The 25,281-nt window shown below is 42.6% G+C and overlaps 1 protein-coding gene across 6 annotated transcripts in view; it reads left to right on the top strand.

Moving 5' to 3' along the window:
• The window catches only part of CLEC16A (C-type lectin domain containing 16A), a 179,354-nt gene that overhangs the window by 30,719 nt on the left and 123,354 nt on the right, over window positions 1-25,281 (top strand). For all 6 annotated transcript variants that reach the window (XM_069983732.1, XM_069983736.1, XM_069983731.1 and 3 more), the window contains 4 exons: window positions 6,216-6,329; window positions 18,101-18,329; window positions 20,195-20,321; window positions 22,842-22,942. In XM_069983732.1, the coding sequence (XP_069839833.1) occupies window positions 6,216-6,329; window positions 18,101-18,329; window positions 20,195-20,321; window positions 22,842-22,942 (571 nt within the window). The remainder of the gene's footprint in view (window positions 1-6,215; window positions 6,330-18,100; window positions 18,330-20,194; window positions 20,322-22,841; window positions 22,943-25,281) is intronic.

The raw sequence follows: 25,281 nt of genomic DNA, 5'->3' as shown, positions 1-25,281 counted from the left end.
AGAATGTAAACCTGTCTGGGATAAACATGCATCTATACTAAGATAATAAGAAGGGAAATACTAAAAGGGCAGACTAGATGGACCCAGTGGTCTTTTTCTATCAACAACCTTCTATCTTTCTATGAATTGTTTGGTGGCTGTTGTGTAATAGGAACATACCAAATTGTATTTTAACACTATAAAAAAACTGAATAAACTTAAAAAAGTCTCCATATAGTGACTTCACTGTATATACACATCACAAAGAGGTAAATAGAAATAACTCTCCAATAGAAGAAGTAGTAGTCTATTATATTTAAACACATTCAGTGCCTAACCTCCAGGACTCCCGCCTAGGTCAGATGTGAAGTTCCTCACTGCGGCTTTAGGTAAACATCCTATTTTATTAACAAGCACTTGACACACCTGGGTCAATATTACAAGTCAAATATAAGGCTTTGTTTAATGTACAAAGTAATATATGAGACGGAATTGGCTTATTGGCTTTTCATTTACCTTTTACAATCTGTTATAAACCTTAAAGGGAAAACAACAGCAGGTTAAAGACTCTAAGGCCTAATTCACACATCAGTATTTTTCATCCGTTTTCCCGGACCAGAAAAAACGGAATCCATTATAACCCATTATTTTCAATGGTGCTATTCATACATCCTTTTTTTTGCGCATCCGCAGTCCGTGACAAAAAAAAATGGACATGTTGTAATACGGTCCGTAGTTACGGAACGGACACCCCAATAGAAGTCTATGGAGAGCACAAAATTTGCGGAGAGTACATTGCAATCCGCAAAACCATCCGTATCATGGATCTGTTTTTTTTGTGACATCAGCATATTGATGCTGAGGAAGAAGCTTGTTCTCCTTCTCCTCAGTGCTGTTTTCCTTCAATGCTCAGTTTTTTGGTACACTGGGGGAGGTACTTCAGCTATAGGTGCACCAGTCCGTCCCGTGTCTGCAGTGATGACCTGCATCGGGGGACCTCACAGCAAATAAATATGAAAGAAGATACTTTATTAAAGAAACAAAGGAAATGGTTGCACATTGTCTTTACATAAAATGTGCAGCGTGTGAAACATAACAGGAAGTACAAAGATCATAGGATGGTATACAAGGATTTCTGGGAATTTCAGTATCCAGGATAAGGGCATATAGTCAGCTACACAACTTTGTATAGATTTAGACCAACAGATGTATAAATAAACCCCATTGAAAATGAAAAAAACAACAACTCTGTTACATTATTCCCAACTTATTGGCAGAAATATATGCAAGATGGCTATGCCCATAGCAAATCTAAATACTCAGCCATGTTACTGTTAAAGAGCAAAAGGCAGCGAGCCTTGACCACTACTTATCTGAGATTAAAGAGGTAGTTCAGGAAAAAAAATTCTTTCAAACAGATCTGTAATCTGTAATTTACTTCTATTTAAAAAAACTCGTCTTCCAGTACTTATTAGCCGCTGTATGTACTGTAGGAAGTGGTGTATTCTTTCCGGTCTGACACAGTGCTCTCTGCTGCCACCTCTGTCCATGTCAGGAACTGTTAAGAGCAGTAGCATATCCCCAAAGAAAACCTTTCTTGCTCTCCAGACTGGAAATACCACTCCCTCCAGTACTGGAAGACTAGATTTCTTCATAAAAGTAAATTACAGATATCTGGCACTTTATGGCACCAGTTAATTTGAAAGTATTTTTTTTTTTGCTGAACTTCTCCTTTAAAGGGTTAAGAAACAACACATTGCACCAATGTGCTTTCTTTGCTGAAATAGTTATTGTTTCTCCCGTACACTTATTGTAAGAACTGGTTTACACAGGGTCAGATAAGAGTACACCTTCCAGTGTCATCTTTTATACACCTACAGTTCTTAAAGTGTCACTGTCATGAATTTTTTTTCCAGAAATCAATAGTCCAGGCGATTTTAAGAAACTTTGTAATTGGGTTTATTAGCCGAAAAATGCATTTTTAACATGAAAAAGCAGTTTAAAGCTATCCCCCCTGTCTTCATTGTTCTCCTATGGAGAGAGCTAAATAAAACACCAAAACAGGACAACAGGGAGTTAATCTACAAATACCTCACCCTTTATCTCCTCTGACAGTCACCACTGACCTCTCTGAGCTCTGATTACAGCGTTCACCCAGCTCAATGCCTGTTATCTGCTTTCTGCTGTCTACTAACTCCCTCCTCCCCCCTCCCCTCTCTATAGACCAGACTGGGTACGTCTGATCCAACAAGTCACGATTTCCTGATTTTTTTGCAGTGGATGGAAAAGAGGAGGGAGGGGGGGACCTGGGAAAAGGCTTTTTGAATGCAGATAATGGCATATTTGGCTAATAAACCCAATTACAAAGTTTCTTAAAATCGCCTGGACTGTTGATTTCTGCAACAAAAAAACAAAATGCTGACTCTTTAAGACCCTAGTACATGTAGCGATTATCGTTTAAAGATTCAATATATTGATCGTTTCGCTAGCAATAACTAGTTTGTTTTGTTTTAAGCGAATGATTCTAAGGTTATTACATTGATTGGTTACTGTTATGGACGATCGCTCTAAGCTGTTATATGGTCGCTAATAGAGATGAGCGAATCGGGTTCGGGTTCGAGTCGATCAGAACCCGAACGTTCGGTATTTGATTAGCGGGGGCTGCAGAACTTGGATAAAGCTCTAAGGTTGTCTGGAAAACATGGATACAGCCAATGACTATATCCATGATTTCCACATAGCCTTAGGGCCTTATCCAACTTCAGCAGCCACCGCTAATCAAATTCCGAAAGTTCGGGTTTGGATGGACTCGAACATGCTCAAGGTTCGCTCATCTCTAGTCCCTAATAGTTCCTCAGGACACCCCACACAACACGTTTTATCGGCAAACTACTTATTACACGAACAAATATGCGAACGATCATGAACTACAACAATAATTTTTCAACATGTTGAAAGACCAAAATGAATGATTTTTCATTCGAGGTTTCAGAGTTGGTTGTTATTACACGGAAAGATTATCGTTCATTTTGATCATTTTAGCGAATTTTTAACGCTAATCGTTCTGTGTAATAGGGCCTTTAGTATATTGCTTGTGTACACTGAAGAGTATTCACAATCCACAGCGCCATACCAAGTTCAGGTATACGGTATCCATTATTCATCCTTGCTCCCTAACCCTTAGCACATGGGACTTTATTGATCTTTGCATTACTGGAATGGCTTTCAGCATTTGGAGCCCATCCCGTTCAAAGCCTTGCCTTAAAATAAATAGATGTGCTTTGTCCTGACGCCCTATACGCATTTAAGTTTCTACATGAATTGACCTTATAAACCTCTGAAAGAGCGCTGCTCACTAGCAAATTAGGGCATTTCTGGAGATCCGCTTAATAATGCACTCGGAGGAAAGCTAAACCCTTTTAGATTGCATTCACGAGAATCGGAAATAAAATAAATAAACTGCTGGCGGTGTCCTTTCTTCTGTCCTTGGCTGGAAGGTACTTGACTATGTGACACAGGATATATTAGGATGGTATATCTTCATTTTCCACCGTTGCATCAGATAGCTGTCTGCCCTGTACACCTTGCCTCCCTTCTCTATCCGGAATTATTGATATGTCATTGTGTCCTTCTGCTGTCACCGTTACAGCTCCGCAAATAAATATTACCACTCTAATTCCAATCAGTTGGCTCCTGGGATAGAAATAATTGTCTTCTGTTATGAAAGAAAGGAGAAGTACATAGGTGCCGATTTGTAAACTGCACATGTTCCTTAAAGTAATATGTAAAGAGAAGTCAGCCCAGTACACTTCCTTAGATAGCATCAATTCACATATAGCTTGGGTGCCTGTTTGATTTAAAGTGTTAGTATTGGTTTTTTGTTTTTGTTTTTTGCAGAAATCAGGCGGTTTTAAGAAACTTTATTATTGGGTTTATTAGGCAAATATGCCATTATCTGCATTCAAAAAGACTTTCCCCAGGTCCCCCCACCTCTCTCTCATTCACTGCTCATTATCAGGAAATCTCGACTCTTTTACATCAGTCAAGCCCTGTATAATCTATGGAAAGGGGAGGAGGGAAGAGGGAAATTAGTCGCCAGCAGAGAGCAAAGGATTACACAGTGGGAGCTGTTTGTCCTGTTTCGGTGCCTTATCTCCCTCCACCCCTCCTCCTCATCATAGAAAACCATGAAGACAGGGGGGAGAGGCTCAAACTGCTTTTTCATAATAAAAATGCATTTTTTCGGCTAATAAACCCAATTATAAGGTTTCTTAAAATCGCCTGTACTATTGATTTCTTCAATAAAAAAAAAATTAAGCAGTGACAAGTATACCAGACCCTCCTCATCTGGATGGCAGAATCATTGAAAATAATTCTCATCTTCTATCTGCATAATTGTTGTTGTTGTTGTTGTTGTTGTTGTTGTTTATTAGTAGTAGTAGATTTTTTTTTTTATGTATCCTTATAGCAGTTAGGCTGCCATTGGTTTCTGATACAGCCCAAAGTATATCTTGTAGCATGATTTACTCTGAAAAACTGCTGAAATATGCCCCGAGATCAGCTTGCTCACCATTTTTGCATGCTGCCAATAGAAGGCTAAGGAGAGCGGAGGGTGAGTGTTATTTTAGGGGCCATTCACTTGCCATCAATGTACGGTCCGTGCAGGGACTGTATACTGCAGGCGAGACTTCAGAACTCCTAGCATCTTTAATCATTCTGTTGCCAGGAGCTCCGAAACGTTTTAAATCTTTGCACTACTGTACTGACACAGCGTATCAGTACAGTAGCAGAATATTTTTAACTGTTTCAGAGCTCTCAGCGTTATAACTAATATCGATGCTGGGAGTTCTGAAGTCTTGTCTACAGTATACAGTCCCTGCACGGACTGTACTTTGATGGCGCGTGAATGGCCCCTTAATCTACCACTTTCATAAAAAATAACACTCGTCCTCCGCTCTCGGCAGCTGCTTCTCCACATAAAAGTTTTAAAGGGTGTACTGTGGTAGGTATGCTTTGAAGATTTCCTCTTTTAATCCAAGACTTTAAAAGTTCAATAAGATAACAACCTAAACATCCTAAGGGAGTTTCCACACTAATAGCATTGATGACCTATTCTCACCCTGGACTGCTGCCGATCAGCTGTTTAGTGCCTGCAATATATAGTGAATAGGGTTGGAAGCAGTTGCCTCCATTCAGTGTGTAGTTGTGGCGCCACATTACTGCAGCTTTACAGTAAATGTGAGCTCAACTACATTAATGCAGCGCCACCTGTGCATTGTGGGCACTTGGCAGCTGATTGGTTGCCCTGCTGTTCAGCTATTGTTATATCCTATGCTGTGGCCACTTCACACCTTTCCCTGGACAGTCATGGGTGGCCATAAGCTCCCCTGTAGAGGAATACACAGTGAAGTCAGTGGTTGTCCCAGAGGAAGATTTGTAATGGAAATATCCCTTTAAATACAACCCCATTTTAAATGGTAGCCGTTCTGCCGTCAAGTGATTTCTGCAGGTATGGCAGCTTAGGCATGTGAGATTAGGCACGTCTAACCAAAGATTTCCTGTACACTGGCTGCAGTGTAGTGTTATATGATGTGTTATAATACATGGATTGCTATTTTCTCTCCAAAAAGATCACAGTTTGGGGCTCTCCGCTAAACCCTAATTGAAGTATAATAGAATGAATCTGTGGCTACAAAGGATAAACATAATAGCTCTCACACCACATTGAAAAGGTGGCTTTCCCTTCAAATCAGTGTTTCTTTCCAACTAAGACACTTAGAACATTACCAGTAGTGTTAAGCGAACTTGCCCAACCTGAATGCTCAGCATCCGACTCCCACTGCTTGCAGAAGATGGATGCAGTCCTAGGGCTGCCAGGAAAACATGGATACAGCCTATGGTTATATCCTTGTTTTCCAGGACTGCATCCAGCTTCTCTAGCCACTGGTAGTCAAATGCAGAGCATTCAGATTCAGCAAGTTCGCTCATCCTAATGACTAGGAATATACAGTATACTAAGCCAAAAATCTCTCTAAGGTGGTGCAAGAGAGCTGCTTTTCATATCATTTCTTCCCAGTATTCCCAATGGAGCATGAGTGGCCTGTATACATTTTTATGACGCTCTCCTTAAGGAGTATCATCATTTCCAGTAGGATGTCATGGATTTGTCACAAATGATAATCCATGTATGAGTTCTCTAAAATAACCTTACGTGTTCCATCATGTTTCCCATTTAGGTGTTTTTGACCATACATTATGCACCTTTGGTTGACTCTCTGGCGGATGTCATCTTAAATGGCGACCTCTCTATGTTCTCATCTAAAGCAGAACATGATGTTCAGCGCAGTTCCGTAAGTAGAAACCTCAATATTTCTTCAAACAGTTGTGAAAAGCATTTACTTTCTTGATGATGTACAGCACTGTGACCAGATGGGATGCAGGATTTATTTATATCTTGCTGTCATTGACCTGACTGATCCAATATCCTCTCACAGTGCCTTTTCTTGGTAGTGTACAGGAAGTCTCTGCAGTATGCTGGAGGAATTTGTTTGTCCCCATTTTTATTTTAATCCTCCCATTTCACCAACTCCACATAATTTACAGTAAATGTAAAAATGCTTATTAAAGAATCAGAGGGCATGGAGGCCAAACTTACTATAGAATGCCAGGAGCATATTATGGCCGTCATCAGCAGTGCTGTGCTGGGAAATGGCTGAGACGTCTTTGTTATGCTACAGACTAAATAGAAATTAAAATGAACCCGAATGCCTGGCCAGCTAGTGAATTTTGCTGTTAGCAGTGATCTGTAGGTGCAGGAGCATTGTGGTCTGTTGCACCACCTCTTTCAATGCTGCGTATCAGAATTCTGGTTATATCATAATGAATGGGGGGGCACATGGGTTATCCAGTGGCAAAAAAATGTTTGTATGCTGCTTTTGGTGGCTTGAAAAAAAAAGACAATGAAAAGAGACATACTTACCTGGACCCCCTACTGCTTTCCCTGTGATGTCTTAGTCAGCTGTATCTTCTTACTTTCAAAACTAAGTTGTCTTAGCAGTAATTACCCACTCAGTCGCTGTCTGTCTCATTAGTAGGAAGTAGAGTTACAAAGGGGTGACTGCAGGGGATCCAGGTTGGTGAGTATGTCTTTTTTTTTTTTTTTTTTTCTAACCAGATATTCCTTTTATTCTGTCACTTTTTTACGCTGTTGACTGGTAGATTCAGTAATGGGAGGACAAAGGGAACTCTCTTTCTTTGTTTTAGACATGTACTAGTGCTAAATGGCTGGGATATGAGAGTTCTCTGACTCTGACGGGCTATGTGCCAGAATTTGTAACCGTTGGATCTTGCTAAGGATTTTGAGATCTTCACTGAACTCAATTGGGCAAATCTGTGACTAATGCATAAAAGTCTGAAGCTCAGTGCTGGAGTGACAGATTAGAATAAGAGTCATCTCTTCTGATTCAGGGCAAGAAGCCCTATTTTTTATTATTTAGCAAAAATCTGTTGACAGGTCTGCTTTAATCTGTCACTGCATGACAGAGGTGAGTAACCAATAGGCATTTATCTGTGCCCGTTTTATACAAAATGGCATCCCATCAGCCGTCACACAGTTTTACCGCTGATCACACAGACAGGCGACCAGCAGATTTGGGGGCTGCATTTAATGGTGCAGAATTTGAGTCGTGCAACCCTGGCCCCTGAGTTATCAGATGCCGCACTTACCAGGGAGACTTCATAATTTTTTCTTTCGAGAAAATTATAAACATTTATCGCTTAAAGCTATCGACAACCATCTGCACTTGTGTATACATGTCTTTTTTAAAACTGTATTTCCAGTCCAGTACTCCCTAAACCTCATCTCTCTATGAGCATTGCCAAATGTAATGGTCTCTCATATGCTCTCTGATTTGTCAGCCGATTGTGCTGTTTTTTGTTTATTTATTTTTTTACAGCCTTCTAAATAGTTTAGGCCCAATGTGTAAAACACTGGCAAAATCGCCTACTTGTACATGTTATTTCGCTCTGATCCTTCTATGGTTTCTTTGAACGCAAAGACTGAAGATGCCTTTTTATAGAATTTAGACTCATGCTAGTACTCATACCCTATGCTCAGTTGAAGCACAGGTATATACATAGATGTGAAGACTCTGTCCAATGAGTATCCTTTTAGTATGTCCTTGCAGCAGCATACATTATCTGTCCAGGCGGCTTTTCCGCGTTGTCTTCATCCCTGGGTCCCGCACGCTCTATCTTCAGAATGGCCGGTCAGCTGACAGGCCACACTCAGCCAATCACAGGCCGCGGCGGTCCCGGCCTGTGATTGGCTGAGCACTCCGTCAGTTGACCGGCCATTCTGAAGATAGAGCGCGCGGGACCCGGGGATGAAGACAGCGCGGAGAAGAAGCCTGGACAGGTAATGTATGCTGCTGCTTGTCAAATCATCGGTCGCCCGCCACGCACCGCTATTCAACCGTAGCGAAGCGCGGTGGGGGAACGATGATTTTAGGTCTGGCCCTAAATAAACGATCAGCCGATGACACGATCATCGGCTGATCGTTCTCTCTATTTCACCGAATGATAATTGGCCGAATCGGGTCAAATGGGGCCGATCCGGCCAATTATCGTTACTGTGGAATAGGGCCCTTACTACTGCATCAAGGCTTCACTTCCTGGATAAAATGGTGATGTCACGACCTGACTTCCAGAGCTGTGCGGGCTGTGGCTGCTGGAGAGGAGCATGGCAGGGGGACACTGAGGGACACAGGGCACTGGAAGGACTCTGAGCATCCCCCTGCCATCATCCTCTCCAGCAGCCACAGCCCGCACAGCTCTGGGAGTCGGGTCGTGACATCACCATGTTATCCAGGAAGTGAAGCCTTGATGCAGTAGTAAGTGCAGGGAAAAAAGCACTTCATAAGCATTTCCCGTAATAAGTGTATATTGGTAATTTGTTTCACTTTTGGGGGGCAATACAATAGTTTAATAAAAATTTTTGCCGGACTTCTCCTTTGATCAACGATGACTCTGTAGAGGAAGGATAGATAACAGATCTGACCTCTTAGGGTCCATGGTCCTATCATTGCTACAATTATTTTATATTTATGGAGTCAAATATAAATGAGGGCAGATTATAGCATGTACCCCACACTCACCCAGAAAGATATACTTCATAATTCCACCTACTCACATGTGTAAAGATTCCTGCTATATTCATGTTTTTGGTTATTTAGCATCCATAGCTTACTAGACAGGTAGCTGCAACAATGTCGCTGATCTTCCATCCATGGGATTGTTTGTACAACAATCCTAAGAGCAGCAGGCCAGACTAAGCTAGCTGATCTTTGTGGCTTAACAAAAAAATTGACACTGGAAATGATTAACTGATTTTATGGCAGCGATTGTTGGCGTATAATTTACAAATGATGGTTGGCTGAAATGGCCAAAACCAGCCATATATAAATATAAGCAGTGTCATAGTTGGTAAGCACTGAAAGTACTACTCAACATCAGAATCAAAGCCATCCCCAGGAATTGGCTTCAGAATGTGAAATCTAAAAATACTTAAAGAGGACCTGTCGCCCCCCGCGCCGGGGTGACAGGCTCTCGACCCCCAGCTAGATCCCCTTAGTTACCTCATGTCGCCGAGTCCCACTGCCGGAGCCGATCCCGGGACGGAGGTATCCCGGTGAGAAGCCGGCGTGCGCGCTGTGGAGATGGGTCCAGCGCCCATAGAGAATGAATGGAGCCGGACTCATCTCTGCTGCGCGCGCACGGCTCCATTCATTCTCTATGGACGCCGGACCCATCTCCACAGCGCGCGCCGGCTTCGGCCCGGGATATCTCTGTCCCGGGACCGACTCCGGCAGCAGGACTCAGCGACATGAGGTAACTATAAGGGGATCTATCTGGGGGTCGGGAGCCTGTCACCCCGGCGCGGGGGGTGACAGGTCTCCTTTAAAAAAAATTCTAACCCTGGCAATGATGACTTTTTCAGAAAGTCGATGGTTTCCACATTATGGCTGCGTTCACACTACGTATATTTCAGTCAGTATTGCAACCAAAACCAGGAGTGGATTAAAAACACAGAAAGGATCTGTTCACACAATGTTGAAATTGAGTGGATGGCCGCCATTTAATGGCAAATATTTGCTGTTATTTTAGAACAACGGTTGTTATATTGAAATAATGGCCGTTATTTACTGTTATATGGCGGCCGTCCACTCAATTTCACCATTGTGTGAACAGAGCCTTTCTGTGATTTTAATCCACTCCTGGTTTTGGTTGCCATACTGACTGAAATATACGTAGTGTGAACGCAGCCACATCTTATAGAGTGTAATATCCTTTTTATATTTTAAACTATGAAAGTGTATTTCCAGATAACAGTACAGTCTTTTTCTAGGGACGTGTATGATAAAAATATTTGTCTGTTAGGTAAAGCACTTGTGAGTAGGATTTCTTTTCGTGGAGTTTTTTTTTTTAGGCCTGCCAGCAATATCGATTTCTGTAGAAACCAAAGTAGATAAACTAAACGTCCCAGCAGTCTTTGCCTTTCAGCCTGTTAACAAAATAAACCTGTTAAATGTTATAAGCAATAAACAAATGTGTTCACTAAAACCATATCAAGCTTCAGAATCTACAGGCATAGATTTAAAGGAGTATACCCCCCTTTATACAGCAATGTTAACGGGTTTGTACAGAAAGCTGAAAAGGCCCTACTCTCCGGTGCTTTACTTTCTCTGGCTTTCTCGGAAGTATAGCGTGTGAGGTGGGGGTGAAGGTGCATGTTGTAATAATAATAATGCTTTTATTTGTGAAGCGCACACAGATTCTGCAGCGCTTTACATAGTTTCGCCAATTATTGCTCCCTGTCCCCATTAGGGCTCACAATCTAAATCCACCTATCTGTATGTTTTGGGTGTGGGAGGTAACCAGAGTACCCGGAGGAAACCCACGCAAACATGGAGAGAACATACAAACTTTTTGCCAATGTTGCCCTTGGTGGGATTTAAACCCAGGACCCCAGCGCTGCAAGGCTTTAGTGCTAACCACTGAGCCACCGTGCTGCCCTATAAGCATTGTGTGCGGATAAAACTACCACGTGTGATGTCCAGTAGCTACCCAATTTTGCGGTAACATTGGGCATCTATTGGACATTGCTTTTAGGTATGGCTTTGCCTGCTTGCAATGCTCCGGACATGAATCTGCTCCTCACTCAACTAAGAATCTATTGTTCCAACATGGCCGGAGAAAGTGGAGCACCAGCTTGTGTACCCCTTATCATAAAACCATTTTTACTATTATAACTTACCTATCACTTTTCGTGCTATTGCAAGTCTATGGAGCTTGTTTTATCTAGTGAGACAGACCATTGTGCCTTAACCATCCGATATAGGTGCGCTGTTCAGATAAGTGACAAATAGGAGAAATCCTGCCCTTCCTAATAATGAGGAGCGTGGGGAGGAGGAACGAAAAGCATTGCAAGCCTAGGGCACAGACACTCTAGGCCACACCAATTTGAAACAGGGCTGCAAGTTTAAAAGTAGTTTTTTAGGATGATAACTGCATCACCTGCCGAAGGGACCCCAGGGCAGATCTTGGATTAAAAGCAGCTATCCGAAGGTAAAAGTGGTTTAGGGCGAGTCAGATTGTGGGTACAGAGTCGCTTTAAGTAATACACATTGTAGCATTATACTGAGTTCTGCTAAGGGACAAACTGAGCTCTGCTACATCTGTAAATGGTTTTCTAATATCACATACTCCATGTGTGTGGTTTTACTATGTAGCTGCTCAAGCTTGTCTTCCATTTGGTTCATGCAAGTTGTAGTTCTTTTGGAAATAATTGTTTTTTTACCATCTTCTGGGCCCATGAAAGATGAAGGTAAAAGATGAGTGATAATGTATTGCCTGTGATAAGCTACCATTAAAGGTGTACCTTGTGGTAATACTTCTCAGAATACCTCAGATTTCATTGTACATTTCCTGGAAGCCTGTGCCTCCATTTATTTGGCAAGTGCTCAGAACGCGACAGACGTCTAAGGTTAGAGATGAACCAGATAGTGATATTTTGCTGGATGCTGTGTCATCTGTACCCAGTCACGATTGTGAAACGTAACCACTCTATAGATTTTGTAAGGTACTGGCTGTTCACCTAAGCATGAATCTCATTTTATAGTAGTTTTCTTTTTGTTCCTTCCTGTTGGGTGAGAAAGGTTCCCATCTGCTTCCTGTACAATAGTGATGTGGTTTGGCTTTACCTGCCCTGAGTTTGTCGATCTTATAACCTACTTTCTCTTTCCCGTAAGATGAAGACTTTACTGGTACTGCTTTGACTTACTAGCAGTCTTGCATGTTTAAACCAAAAATGTAGAAAGGATACGAAAAAAAAGACATTATATAAATAGCTAGATATGGCGAGAACTCAGATAGCAGGTTTCTATAAGAGAAGTTAAAGGAGAAGGTAGGTGGTAGTGGTGGTGGGGGGGGCTGGGGGGGGAGGGTGGATATTAGACAACCTAAACTGGAATTAAGGTCGTATTAGACAGTCCACCGTGTGCTGCAAAAGAGAGAGACAATCTGCTAGATCAGCACTCTTGCTGAAGGCCCTATTACACGGAACGATTATCGGCTGATATCTGTCGTCATGGCTGCTAGCTATGTCAGTGCGACCTTTGCTTTGGTCAGCTGTGGGCCCACATCACCTATTATACGGAGAGATGTGCAGCCAATGTTTTTTTGACAGGTTGAAAGACTGCGATCAGATAAATGCTCCGTGTAATAGGTCCTCAAAGGTTGTCAGTGAGTTAGAGGTACCCAAAATTAGGTATTTAGCCCCAAGGAAGAAGGCCTCTTACAGCTACATGGAGAGGTTGAAAGCTGTATTAAAGGACAACTCCCATGAAAAACTTTTTTCCCAGTAATTGAAGCACATTACAAAGTTATATAACTGTGTAATATGCTTCAATCACCTATCTGCCCTCCTTCCCTGTCTTTTCCCCCCTCCACCCCCCACCAGGAAGTGCACTAAACTTATCCATACCTAATTACTGTCGTCACCAGTTTCTTCTCTCAGCTTCTTCTAGTGACGATGAGTCATCAGCAGGAGGGCTGCTCTAGCTCCTGTTACACCAGCCTCCCGCCCCCCCCCCCCCCCGCCTTGTCAGGTGACTTAGCTTGCTCAGCTCCGATTGGCTGAGCAACTGCAAGCCATCTGAGTCATGTCACTTGCTTATCTTCTCTCCGTTACTGACTCCCAGCACATAGGCAGCCCACCCCCACTCATACTCTCTCCTGCTGCCGAGTGGACTCAGTGAGTGAAGGAGTCCTGTCACTTGTTTATCTTCCCTCCTTGACAGACCCCGTCTTATCTCTCCCATGCTGCCCTGACCTGATTAGGGACGGCCATTGTGCAGATGTCACTTAGCAATGTACACTACATTGCAAAGTGAAAGTATGTGTGTGCAGCTTCAGTGCCGGGGCTGACAACCTGTGTGATTATATAGCAGCCTGATGGGGGAGAGAGAGAGAGAGAGGGGATCATGTTTAGTGTATGATGGGAGTTAAAATAAATGCAGGGGCTGGCACTTGCAACGTCACAGCAGCCAAAGTGCATCATGGGAAGCTGAAACCAGGAAGTAAGGGAGAAGTGAAGACTGAGAATGAAGCTCAGGCTGTATGCAGACGGTGGGAAATTCAAACAGTAACAGCTCAGGAGGGATGATAAGTATATAAACGATGTTTCTGATTGTTTCTGATTGTTTTTAGTTTTTTTTTCTTAGCACGGGAGTTGTCCTTTAATTTACCCAAATGGAGCAGAGTATTTCAAACTAAATCTGAAGGCCATGGGTAGAGTGCCATTTATGATCTTTTATACAGCCGAAACGCTACACAGTTTTGCTGGTAAGGCCATGTTCATTCTTGTTTTCGGCCCCACATTGGGCTACACCTCAGGAATCGGTGAAAAAAGGATGCTGACGTGCAGCCGACGGCCACATTGACTTGAATGAGCAGGACGGAGTCATTTTGTGACTATGTTCTGCTCATTTGCCGGACGTATACTGCTTTGGTGTGGAAGACCACTCTTTTGAGTCCTGCACAAAAGCAGTATACGTCTGGCACATGAGCAGAACATAGTCACAAAATGACTTCGTCCTGCTCATTCAAGTCAATGTGGCCGTCAGCTGCACGTCAGCATCCTTTTTTCACCGATTCCTGACGTGTAGCCCGTTGTGGGGCTGAAAATGAGATTTGAACATTGCCTAAAGCAGGTGGTTTACAGGCAAAATCAGTCACTGGCCACTGTATCTAGTTGTGGTTTCAGCTGCACACCATGGCTGCACTGTGGGACTCTACCCTTATAGAGTCTACCCTTATAGGACTCTACCCTTATAGAGTCTACCCTTATACAGTCTACCCTTATAGGAGTCTACCCTTATAGGAGTCTACCCTTATAGGCGTCTACCCTTATAGGAGTCTACCCTTAATAGGAGTCTACCCTTAATAGGAGTCTACCCTTAATAGGAGTCTACCCTTAATAGGAGTCTACCCTTAATAGGAGTCTACCCTTAATAGGAGTCTACCCTTAATAGGAGTCTACCCTTAATAGGAGTCTACCCTTAATAGGAGTCTACCCTTAATAGGAGTCTACCCTTAATAGGAGTCTACCCTTAATAGGAGTCTACCCTTAATAGGAGTCTACCCTTAATAGGAGTCTACCCTTAATAGGAGTCTACCCTTAATAGGAGTCTACCCTTAATAGGAGTCTACCCTTAATAGGAGTCTACCCTTAATAGGAGTCTACCCTTAATAGGAGTCTACCCTTAATAGGAGTCTACCCTTAATAGGAGTCTACCCTTAATAGGAGTCTACCCTTAATAGGAGTCTACCCTACCTACTACTTCTTCTCTATGAATGTCTGATGATGCCTATTGTAGCATAGTGAATGCCTTGAGTTGATAAGTAGTGTTATTATTTCCGCTACTTCAATTACTTTAACCTTTTTAGCATCATTCGCGCCCCTTGTTAATGAAGAGTGTAAACCAAGGTTTCGATCTCAGTACTATGTATTTGCTGTAATATTTCTGCTATGTTCCTCTTGCTCCAAGTGCTGTCATTCTCACCTGATTGATTTGAGTTACTGATATTTTTAGTCAGAACAGGTTTAATTTGCTCTTTGGAAAGAATGAGAGGGTCTTCTGCTCAGAAGAAACTGACATGGAAATGACATATAAAGAAAAGTGCATTTTCTGTGGTAACAAGGGAACTTGGTTTTAACACTAGATATCTCAGGCCCCCACAGTATCTCACATATATTGGTGGGATTTTTTTTCCCCCCTCTTGTCATATAGGGTAATCACACTTTCTTGTATTAGGTCACATATTTTCAGTGCATTTCTTTTTTTTGGATGTGTGGTGTGTATGGGTGTACATATATACACTTTAAAGGGGTACTCAGGTGATTTTTTTTTTTTCTTTCAAATCAACTGGTGTCAGAAAGTTATATAGATTTGTAATTAACTTCTATTTAAAAATCTCAAGCCTTCCGGTACTTACCAGCTGCTGCATGCCCTGCTGAAAGTGATATATTTTTTTAAGTGTAACACAGAGCTCTCTGTCAGGCACTGTCCAGAGCAGCAGCATATCCCCATAGAAAACCTCTCCTGCTCTGGACAGTTCCTGTCACGGACAGAGGTGTCAGCGGAGAGCACTGGTGTCATGCTGGAGAGAATACACCACTTCCTGCTTGACATACAGCAGCTGATAAGTACTGGAAGACTTGAGATTTTTAAATAGAATTTAATTACAAATCTATATAACTTTCAGACACCAGTTGATTTTAAAGATTTTTTTTTCTCTGGAGTTCCCCTTTAAGGCCCGGTTCACAGTTTGTGACACTGCAGTGTCACGGAGCGGCCACTGTCTGTGACGTTTACACCAGCTGGTACAGCAGCTGGCTGGATGAACTTCACTACTTTTGATTTGGAATGCGGGCGCATTTGGGTGTTCCAGCATTCCAAATCACCATAGCAGACAAAGTAACGTGCAGCTGGAGTGGTTAGTTTTCTATGCAGCTGCAAGGAATCCCGGCTGGAGTGTATACACTCAAGCCGGGATTCCATAGGACACAATGTTTTTTTTAATTTTCAATAAATAGCGGCTGGTGTTGCAACAGCTGGTATTTAATGAAAATTTGCGTTGTGTGAATACAGCAAATGGACGCTCCATGTCCATCTTGAGCAAGACTAATCTAACCTGCTGAAAGCTCCCTGTAGTGCCCGGAATGCTGGGGAGGAAGGTATGTGTCTTACCTTCCTCCTCGGAGTCGGTCCCAAGCTGTCGACATAATCTTCGCCCAGGAGCACTGCCCCGCCCCCACAGCGTCATCCAGCCCTCCCGCTCTATTGATTATCCTTCCTCCTCAGCGTCCAGGACGCTATAGGGGGCTATCAGCAGGTTAGATTAGTCTAACCTGCTGATAGTTCCCATTTTAATTTTGGAGCTGTAGCCACTGGTATTTGTTTAGATGCCGAACGATTGGACTCAAGCATGCTTGAGTTGTGCTCATCTCTAGTAAAATGTACAGTAAACTGTCAAAATGTTTTTATTGTCAGCAGCAATAGAAGTTTATATAGTACTAAAAAGAGGCAGTATATTTTCATTTTCACTTTTTTTTTTTTCATTTTATGAGGACGTGGTCATAAATAAAAGTGAAAATTGTGTTTTCTGTTTGTGTAATTCATGATAAGTTTATCAAAGTATTGTAATAGAGGGTGTTCCAAGGAGGTACATGGTACTGTTACTGTGGCGCTCCGCTGTACCATTTTCATGTAAATGATATTTTATAGATATTCTAATCACCCCATTCGGAGCAAAGGGCGCGGAGTTTTACCACTCGGTGCGTTTAAAGAGGTACTCCGGGGTTATTTATAGTGGATATAGAGTCCGCCAGTCACTTACCTCCCCGGTTCCATCGCCGGGTCCCGGATCGCGCCACCCCATTCTCCTGTCCCGCTGCTGCTTCCTGGTCTGAGCTGCGGCTTGATGTCTCAAGGCAGCTCCGCCATTCAGCGGTTGTAGCAGGGTCCCGCCTCGGCCGCTGAATGGCTGAGCTGCCTTGAGACATCGCAGCGGGATGGGAGAACAGGGTGGCACGATCCGGGACCCGGCGCTGAAACCAGGGAGGTAAGTGGACGACAGCTTCTATATCCACCCCCTCCCTGGCCATACAATAAAAATAACCCAGCCTGGAGTATCCCTTTAAAGGCTGCCTGCCTGCTACTCCCCCCTACTCAGTTCCCCCTAATAAATACTGCGGCCACCCCTCTGCAGTTCCCATTACTGAAGAGGACCGCTCTGTATTCAGTAGGAAGCATCGCTAAAGGAGCAGGTGGGGTGTTTTAATGCACTGAAAGGTAAAATATCACTCAGTGGGCTGATTAGAATATCTGTAAAATGTCTCTTACATAATTATGGTTCCCAGGAGCTCCATAATGGAGGTACCATGTACCTCTTTGTAATGTTCCTTGTAAGAGTATGTTCACACTGACTAAAAGCGGTGGTGCCTCAGTGTGTCAATGGGATGCCGCTCGGCTCTGCGCTCAAAGAAGGAGGCGCACGTGGCATCCCATTGACACGCTGAGGCAGACTGGAATTACGCAGCTTTTACTCGCTGTGAACATACCCTTAGAATCAGCTGGTTATGGTCCCCTGACATGCTGATAGGTTCCCCTTAACTAAATATCCTCTGATTTCTATCCATCATTTCTGGTAAAACTGTATTGCTGGCCTATCCTAGGATAGGTTTTGGATATCACATCTGACACCTTGGACCGTTCATCAATCAGATGTTTGCCACAGCTGAGGCGCCGTACGTTGGGCAGTGACAGTGCTGGGTTACTGCAGCTTAGTAACTATTGATGTGTATGGGAGCTGAGCTGCAGTAACCCAGCATGGTCACTACAAGGAGAAGAGACATGTCTGCCATCTGCTTCTCTGAATGCTCTATATAAGCCACAGTTATGGCAAACAGCAATTCGGCAGGGTAGTATTGCAGTTTAACCCCTTTCTGACATTCTGAATTCACACACTCTCGTTCATTCCTCTTTGTATTCTAATGTAGGGAGAATCCAGCATTAGATGTTTCATAAAACCTCAAGAGAGTCTAGAGAAATCCCTTGAGATTAACCGGCAGAGGGGGAAAAAGAAGTTGCAGAAGAGGCCTAACTACAAAAATGTTGGCGAAGAAGAGGAGGAGGACAAGCCCCCTGAGGATGGCCACGAAGACCCAGATAAAGCAAAATCTGCAGAGACTGGGCCAAAAGGAGCCAAAACGATTGGTGAAACTGAAGGTGAGGAGACCTGATTATGTCATTTTATATTCTGATGGATGAAGCGTCTGGGCTGCGATGTGATGTCTTATATGTTTGTTATACTGAAATGGTGAAAACTTTTACACCGTGAAGATCAAAACCAAATGTTAGAAAGGTGCATGCATCCACTATTCACCATCTGTGTAATTTGTCACAGACCTACAGGTGTATATTTATACATGCCAATATTTTTCGCTTTATAAGACGCACCCCTGATTTAAACCACTGAAAACAGGAGGGGGGTGGGGGGGAATGCAGTGTAAACAACAGGGCGGAAATACCATTAAATACAATGGGACATTCCTCTGTTCATATTTTACGGGAGGAATTTCAAGCAGAATTTAAGAGCGGATTCCTCTTCAGTTCCTTGCCTTTTGCTCAGTAAGACTTTATAAATACATTCCACAGGCTGCCACCCAGGTCTCATATAGGAGCACATCAGACATTGGTATCCAATTTTTAACATAAAGGGTCTAGCATGTCTCTATAGTTCCTATCCATCTTTCTCAGCTTTATTTCAGCACCATTAGACTGCTGTGCTATCCTTATTAAATAGCAAAAGACCAGTGGGAACCAAAGGAGTCCCTCAATTCTAGTGATAGGGATCACACCATGTGGACCCACTCACTATCGGGTCTCAATGTATGGGCTTTTATTCTTAAAAACCTTTGTTGTGATCTTGAGTGTTTGGACCACGACCAATCAGAAGAATGAACTGGGACAAGTACACATGCCACGCATTCACTCCACTCTGCCTATGTGTCATGTGACCGAGATGACGTTTCAGTGTAAGGCTCCGTTTCCACTGAGCAAAACGAGCGGAATTCCGCGGCGGACAATTGTCATTCTTCAGCGCGGACAGAGCAGGAGCGCGCGCCGCCCATAGACTCCCATTATGAGCAGGAGGCTAACGGTATTCCGCGGCGGACAATTCCGCCGCGGAATTCCGCTCGTTTTGCTCAGTGGGAACGGGGCCTAAGTCTGTGGGGTCCATCTAGGTCGCAGACGTAGCAGGAGAGGAGCGCATGGCAGCATGGTTATATTGTATTGCTCGCTTGATTTAATGATCATCCACAATCCAAATAGTTTTTTTTTTTGTTTTTTTTTAATACAAACGAGTGAATATTAATGAAAATAAAATTCAGTATTTTACATTAGTTATATAGGGGGAGATTTATCAAATATGGTGTAAAGTGAAACTGGATCAGTTGCCCCTAGCAACCAATCAGATTCCACCTTTTATTTCTCACAGACTCTTTGGAAAATTAAAGGTAGATTCTGATTGGTTGCTAGGGGCAACTGAGCCAGTCTCACTTTACGCCATGTTTGATAAATCTCCCCCATAGTGTTTTACAGAAATATTCCCATCTGAGGAAGTTATCCTTTCACAGATGTTAAGATCCCCACTGATCCTGAGAACAGGTACAAAATTGTTCCAGAAATGAAGTGCTTCCTTCATTCTCTATATCACCAACAAATATTGTCCAGTTCAGCGCTCAGCAACATTCAGTGTCCCTATAGACTGGGATAGGAGCACTGGCTGTGCATGTGCTTTGCACTCCCTTCTTTATGGGGTTAACTTTGTCTCCATATTTGCGGTGGGGAGGTGGGTCCCAGTGGTCATTCCCTCACTGATTAGCTTGTTATCCCTAATCCTGTGGAAAAGGGTTAACTTCTTTAGATAGGAGTACCCTTTATGTCAAGCGTTACTTAGAAGTGTGTGTTTCTTTCATGCCACATGTCTACCTTAGGTTGGTATTGATTGATTAGTAGATAGTAACATAAAACTGGGAAAATATAAACCAGAAAGTAATATTAATTCTTTCCATTCTCGTATCTTCTAGAAATAGAAATGGTCATCATGGAAAGATCCAAAGCAGCTGAAAAGCCCATGTTGCACGTCAAGGATGAAAACACGACCGATGAGGAGAAGAGTGCTGCTGCCGCTGGGACACAGGCCGGACTGAGCAGGTAGGGAAATGGCAAACACTGTTCGCTCACAGGCAGCGCTGGACAGATCTTTAGCCTGTAGTGCAGGGACTGCATTGCTGTTTTTAGAGCCCTTTACCGCAGCATGGAGCCAGGGCCGGAGCTGAGGATTGCGCCTTAACAAATGTGTTTTTTTTTTTTTTTTTTCCTTTTTCCGTGACTAGGTTCACTTGTCTAGCCGCAATCCTAGTGCAGGTCTAAAGTCTAAACCTATTTAAAAAATTTGTTGCGTAAATCCATGCATAGTTTTCTGTAGCATTTTACCATCATTTGTGTTTAACTGTTTTTATGGCTCTTTTAGCAAAAACGTTAAGGTTGGAGGGGCCAGGGCTATGGGCAGGCAGGCTTCCGGCCGGCGGTGCAGGGGTTAAAGGGGCCGGGTCCCCTCGCAGCATCAAATCCGCTGCGGATCCGGCAGGTGTTAACGTGCAATAAAGTCATGTTTTCTAACCACCAAAAATACTTGTAAGAAAAGGCTTTGCAAATAGCTTGAACCTTTTTTTTTTTTTTTTTTACACAATAATTTATAAACACTAAAAAAACTAGGGACGGAGGTCATAGAGCTGTGCTTTCATGGTGTACATTGTAATTCATTAAAGGGGTATTAACCACATTAGTGGGATGACGATGCAGTAGGTTTGCATGGTCTCTGCAGATTCCTTTTAGATTAAGGGACAACTCCGGCCAAAACGTATTTTTTAATATGTTATTACTTATGGAAAGTTAGACAAATTCTTAATGTACATTAATTATGGGAAGTGCACATATAGTTCTATTTCCCTTTAATTTAGTAGATCAGGCAGGCTTCAGATTCTCTAAAAAAAAACCTTGACGTCACAAATCAGTTGAAATTCCTATGGAGTGTCCAGCAGGGGGCGCACTATATGTAGAAGTCTATGGCACTGTATTGTTTCTATGGATATCTATGTAAGGTAATGTAATGTACACTATGCTTTATTGATTAAATAAGTTTATGGAATACTTTGGAGAGCAAGTGTCCTGCCTGAACTACTAAATTAAGGGAAATAGCAGTATATGTGCATTTCCCATAATTAATGTACATTAGAAATTTGTTTAACTTTAAATAAGTAATAACATATTTAAAAAATACTTTTGGCCGAACTTCTCCTTTAATTTTTGGCTAAAGAAAAACAGCAGTTTTGTTTTTTAGTTTGTGACAACAGCCAGATTTGTATTATTTATTTAAGGAAAATATCCATTACATAATAAGTAATATTCTGAACTAGGAAACAGGACCAAAATTAAGAAGACTTACCCATAGTGTTCTCCTCCTCAGGCTCCATGGTTAAGAAACACATGGTGTACAGAAGCGCTATTGCCGCACTTGTGGTTTATTGCACATTGCTCTGTTGAAGGTTAGGGTCAGTTAGCAAGACCCTCTCCCCTTTGATCTATATATGATGCATCTCGGGCTGATCAAAGACTATCATACTGGTTCTGACGTGCTCATTGCTTCTTCTGACCGAGCAATTAGGCATATTCTGCATTCTTCACTTCTAGGCAATGATTGCACTATTTGGATCATGTGATACTGCTCAAGTAGAAGTAAATAGGAAAAAATTGTGCAGCAATTCTATGTCTCTTAAAAGGGTATTCCGATAAGAACAAGTTGTCTGCTATCTACTGGATACATGGCAACTGTTATATTTTTGTAGGTTTAAACACTGTTAATGCCACCGATTGCCAGAACAGAGGTCCCATGCGTCCTGCTGGAATGGAAATGTATGAGAATGCACGCTGCTGCCCCACTGAAGGCGTGTAGGTCTACCGACTGCTGTACTCACACAAAAACACAGAAAAGTGCAACAGCTAACCGCAATGGCAAGATACCACCGATACCGACTGCTGTACTCAGCTGTTCTTTTCAGTGTTGTACACTTTGCAAGAAGCATCAGAACCTGTGCTCAAAGGGGTTTTTCCATGATATCAAGTTATGTCCTATACTCCGGACATGGCTCAACTTTCTGATCTTGGGAACGGCCTCAGAGTCTCCCAAGAACACATCTGCAGTCACATATTCGCTGTACCATTTCATTTATTTTCTAGTAATTTCCCATATGAAAGGAAGCCATAAGGACCTTGCTACTATTGCACAATTGTATTGTGTTTCTCTTTTAAGCATGATAGATAGATAGATAGATGGATAGATGGATAGATAGATAGATAGATGGATAGATAGATAATGGATAGATAAATAGATAGATAGGAGATAGATAATGGATAGATAAATAGATAGATAGATAGATAGGAGATAGATAGATAGATAGATAGATAGATAGATAGATAGATAGATAGGGGATAGATAATGGATAGATAGATAAATAGATAGATAGGGGATAGATAGATAGATAGATTAAAAAAAAAAAAAGTTTTAAGTTATTTATTTTAGTATGGGGATAACAAACAATCAATTTTTTTAAATCTTTGTCTTAACCCCAACATCCTGTTACTGAGATTGTGTGACCCTTGTGTCTTCCATAGGCCTTTCTTGGATATGGTTTACAGTACACTGGAATGCACAGATGACGACTACTATACCCTCTTTGTCTTGTGTCTACTTTATGCTATGTCCCATAATAATGGTAAGTGAAGTTGATAAAGATGGGGCAAATTGGGCCGGTGAGAACCTTTACTGACTAAAATTGTCACATGTAAAAGGGAAAGCAATCGGCCATTGGACGAGAAGTCTCGTGTTCGTCTGCTGATAGCATCTTTTCTGCTGGCATTAGAATCATTGGCAGTCACCCACATATTTTGCTGTGTAAATAGGAATGTTCAAGCAACGAACAATGCAGCGATTGTGAGTTGTTGTTGTTGTTTTTTTTTTTTTTTTTTATTGTCAACCACACTAACCAGAACTAGGGGGATGGATAGCAGTTTACATGTATGTTTTCAGCCATGTCATTAAAATCACTGACAGGTGAAAACATAATCCATGTTACCTGGCAGTGGTTGTAAAGTTATGGCTGATCAATATAGTGTGTATAAGTATATGGTCCCTGGTCTTTCTCCCACCTTGATTTTATTGTGATAGTTGTGTGTTTGTTGTCTGTGATGTTAATTTGAGGAGTTATTTTAACAAATAGGTTATTCAAAATACCCAGTGAAAAGCCTTGCTGACCGTGATAGCATTTCATGCAAAAATAACCCATAGAATATGCTCCATATGCCTGTGTACATGGGCCTTGCTGGTAAGCATATGTTTAAATGCTGGTAAAAACATACGGCTGCCCCATGGTAATGGACCTAAAACAGAATAAAAAAAAATTGCAGAATAGAAATTATTAGGAAAAAGAATAAGAAAAAAACTTTGTAATAGAGCTTTTGTGTTTGTGTACTGAAGTTTATCAGTTTGGACAAACTTGGGACTTTATTGATAACCTTTCCTCAGGATAGGTCATCAATATCTGATCGGTGGGGGGCAGACACCCTGCTTATCAGCTGTTGGCCAGAGCCAGGCTCCACAATACACAGTGAACGGAGTCAGAACGGGACAGCTCTATACACTTGTGTACTGCCCTTGCTGGGTTACTGCAGTTTACTTTCTAAGGGAGCTGAACTGTAGTAACCCAGCATGGCCACTACACGGTGTTTGCTATCCACCCCAGTTGACTGTGCACGTGGGCACCAGATGTCAGCACCCTGCCGATCAGCTATTTTTGGTCTATCAATAAAAAGTAGTTCCCGAAAACTCCTTTAGGCCTCGTTCACACAATGTCCTTTTTGATTAAACAATGTTCGTTGCTGCATGTTTGCAGCAATGGCCATTAATCACAGCAGCCGATCGCATTAACCCATATAGAATACCGGACAGAGTGTATTCACACTGTATACACTCCAGCCGGGATTCCATGCGGCCACACAGAAAATTTGCATGTCTAGGCTGGGTTCACACTACGTATATTTCAGTCAGTATTGTGGTCCTCATATTGCAACCAAAACCAGGAGTGGATTGAAAACACAGAAAGGCTCTGTTCACACAATGTTGAAATTGAGTGGATGGCCGCCATTTAATGGCAAATATTTGCTGTTATTTTAAAACAACGGCTGTTGTATTGAAATAATGGCGGTTATTTACTGTTATATGGCGGCCATCCACTCAATTTCAACATTGTGTGAACAGATCCTTTCTGTGTTTTTTATTCCACTCCTGGTTTTGGTTGCAATATGAGGACCACAATACTGACTGAAATATAAGTAGTGTGAACCAAGCCCTATTTTGCGTGGCTGCTATTCATTGATTATTGGCCGCAGCAAAATAGACTTTGCAGACAATGTAAAGTACAGCTCTAGCCATACTTTCCGTTATCTGCTCGGACAGCGGCCATTCTGTGATACAGAACGGATGCTGTTTTACCACATGGCTTTAAAGTGTACCTACCATTTCACTGGTGCGGCAGGATACATTGTCAAAATGCCGGCAGGTACATAGTCCTCTTCTGAATGAAGCAGTTAACAGTAGGGATGCACGATGCACCGAAATATCAATACTACTATCGATATTTCGGGCAAAAATACGGTTCGGTACCAGGATTTCCTGGTATCGAAAGCAGAGAACATGGCCGGCGGCTAACTGAGCGCTGGCCATGTTTTCTGGGTGCTGCCCCCTGGTGTCACTTCCTCCGTCCCTCCCCTCCCTCCGCTCACAACAGTGATAAGCTATAGCCGGCACATAGCGATCGCATGTGCCGCCTATGTAGCTGTAGCTGACGCTGTCCCACTGACAGCAGCATCTGACCCATTCCAGAAGCAGTGGGGGTCGGCTACTATGTGATCCCCTCCGCTAATGACTGCAGCCTGCCGCAGGGTGAGGGGGTCCGCGGGTGGAGGGACAGTCTTGTTGTAGTGATGACCCTCGGACACACACACACCAGGGTCCCGCAGCTTCCCGGCAGCCTCAGAATGGAGGTCGGAGGTTATC

Source organism: Dendropsophus ebraccatus, chromosome 9 (assembly GCF_027789765.1).
Source record: "Dendropsophus ebraccatus isolate aDenEbr1 chromosome 9, aDenEbr1.pat, whole genome shotgun sequence".
Lineage (NCBI taxonomy): Eukaryota > Metazoa > Chordata > Amphibia > Anura > Hylidae > Dendropsophus > Dendropsophus ebraccatus.
Note: the sequence above shows the minus strand (reverse complement) of the source record. Positions and strands in the feature narration are given on the sequence as shown.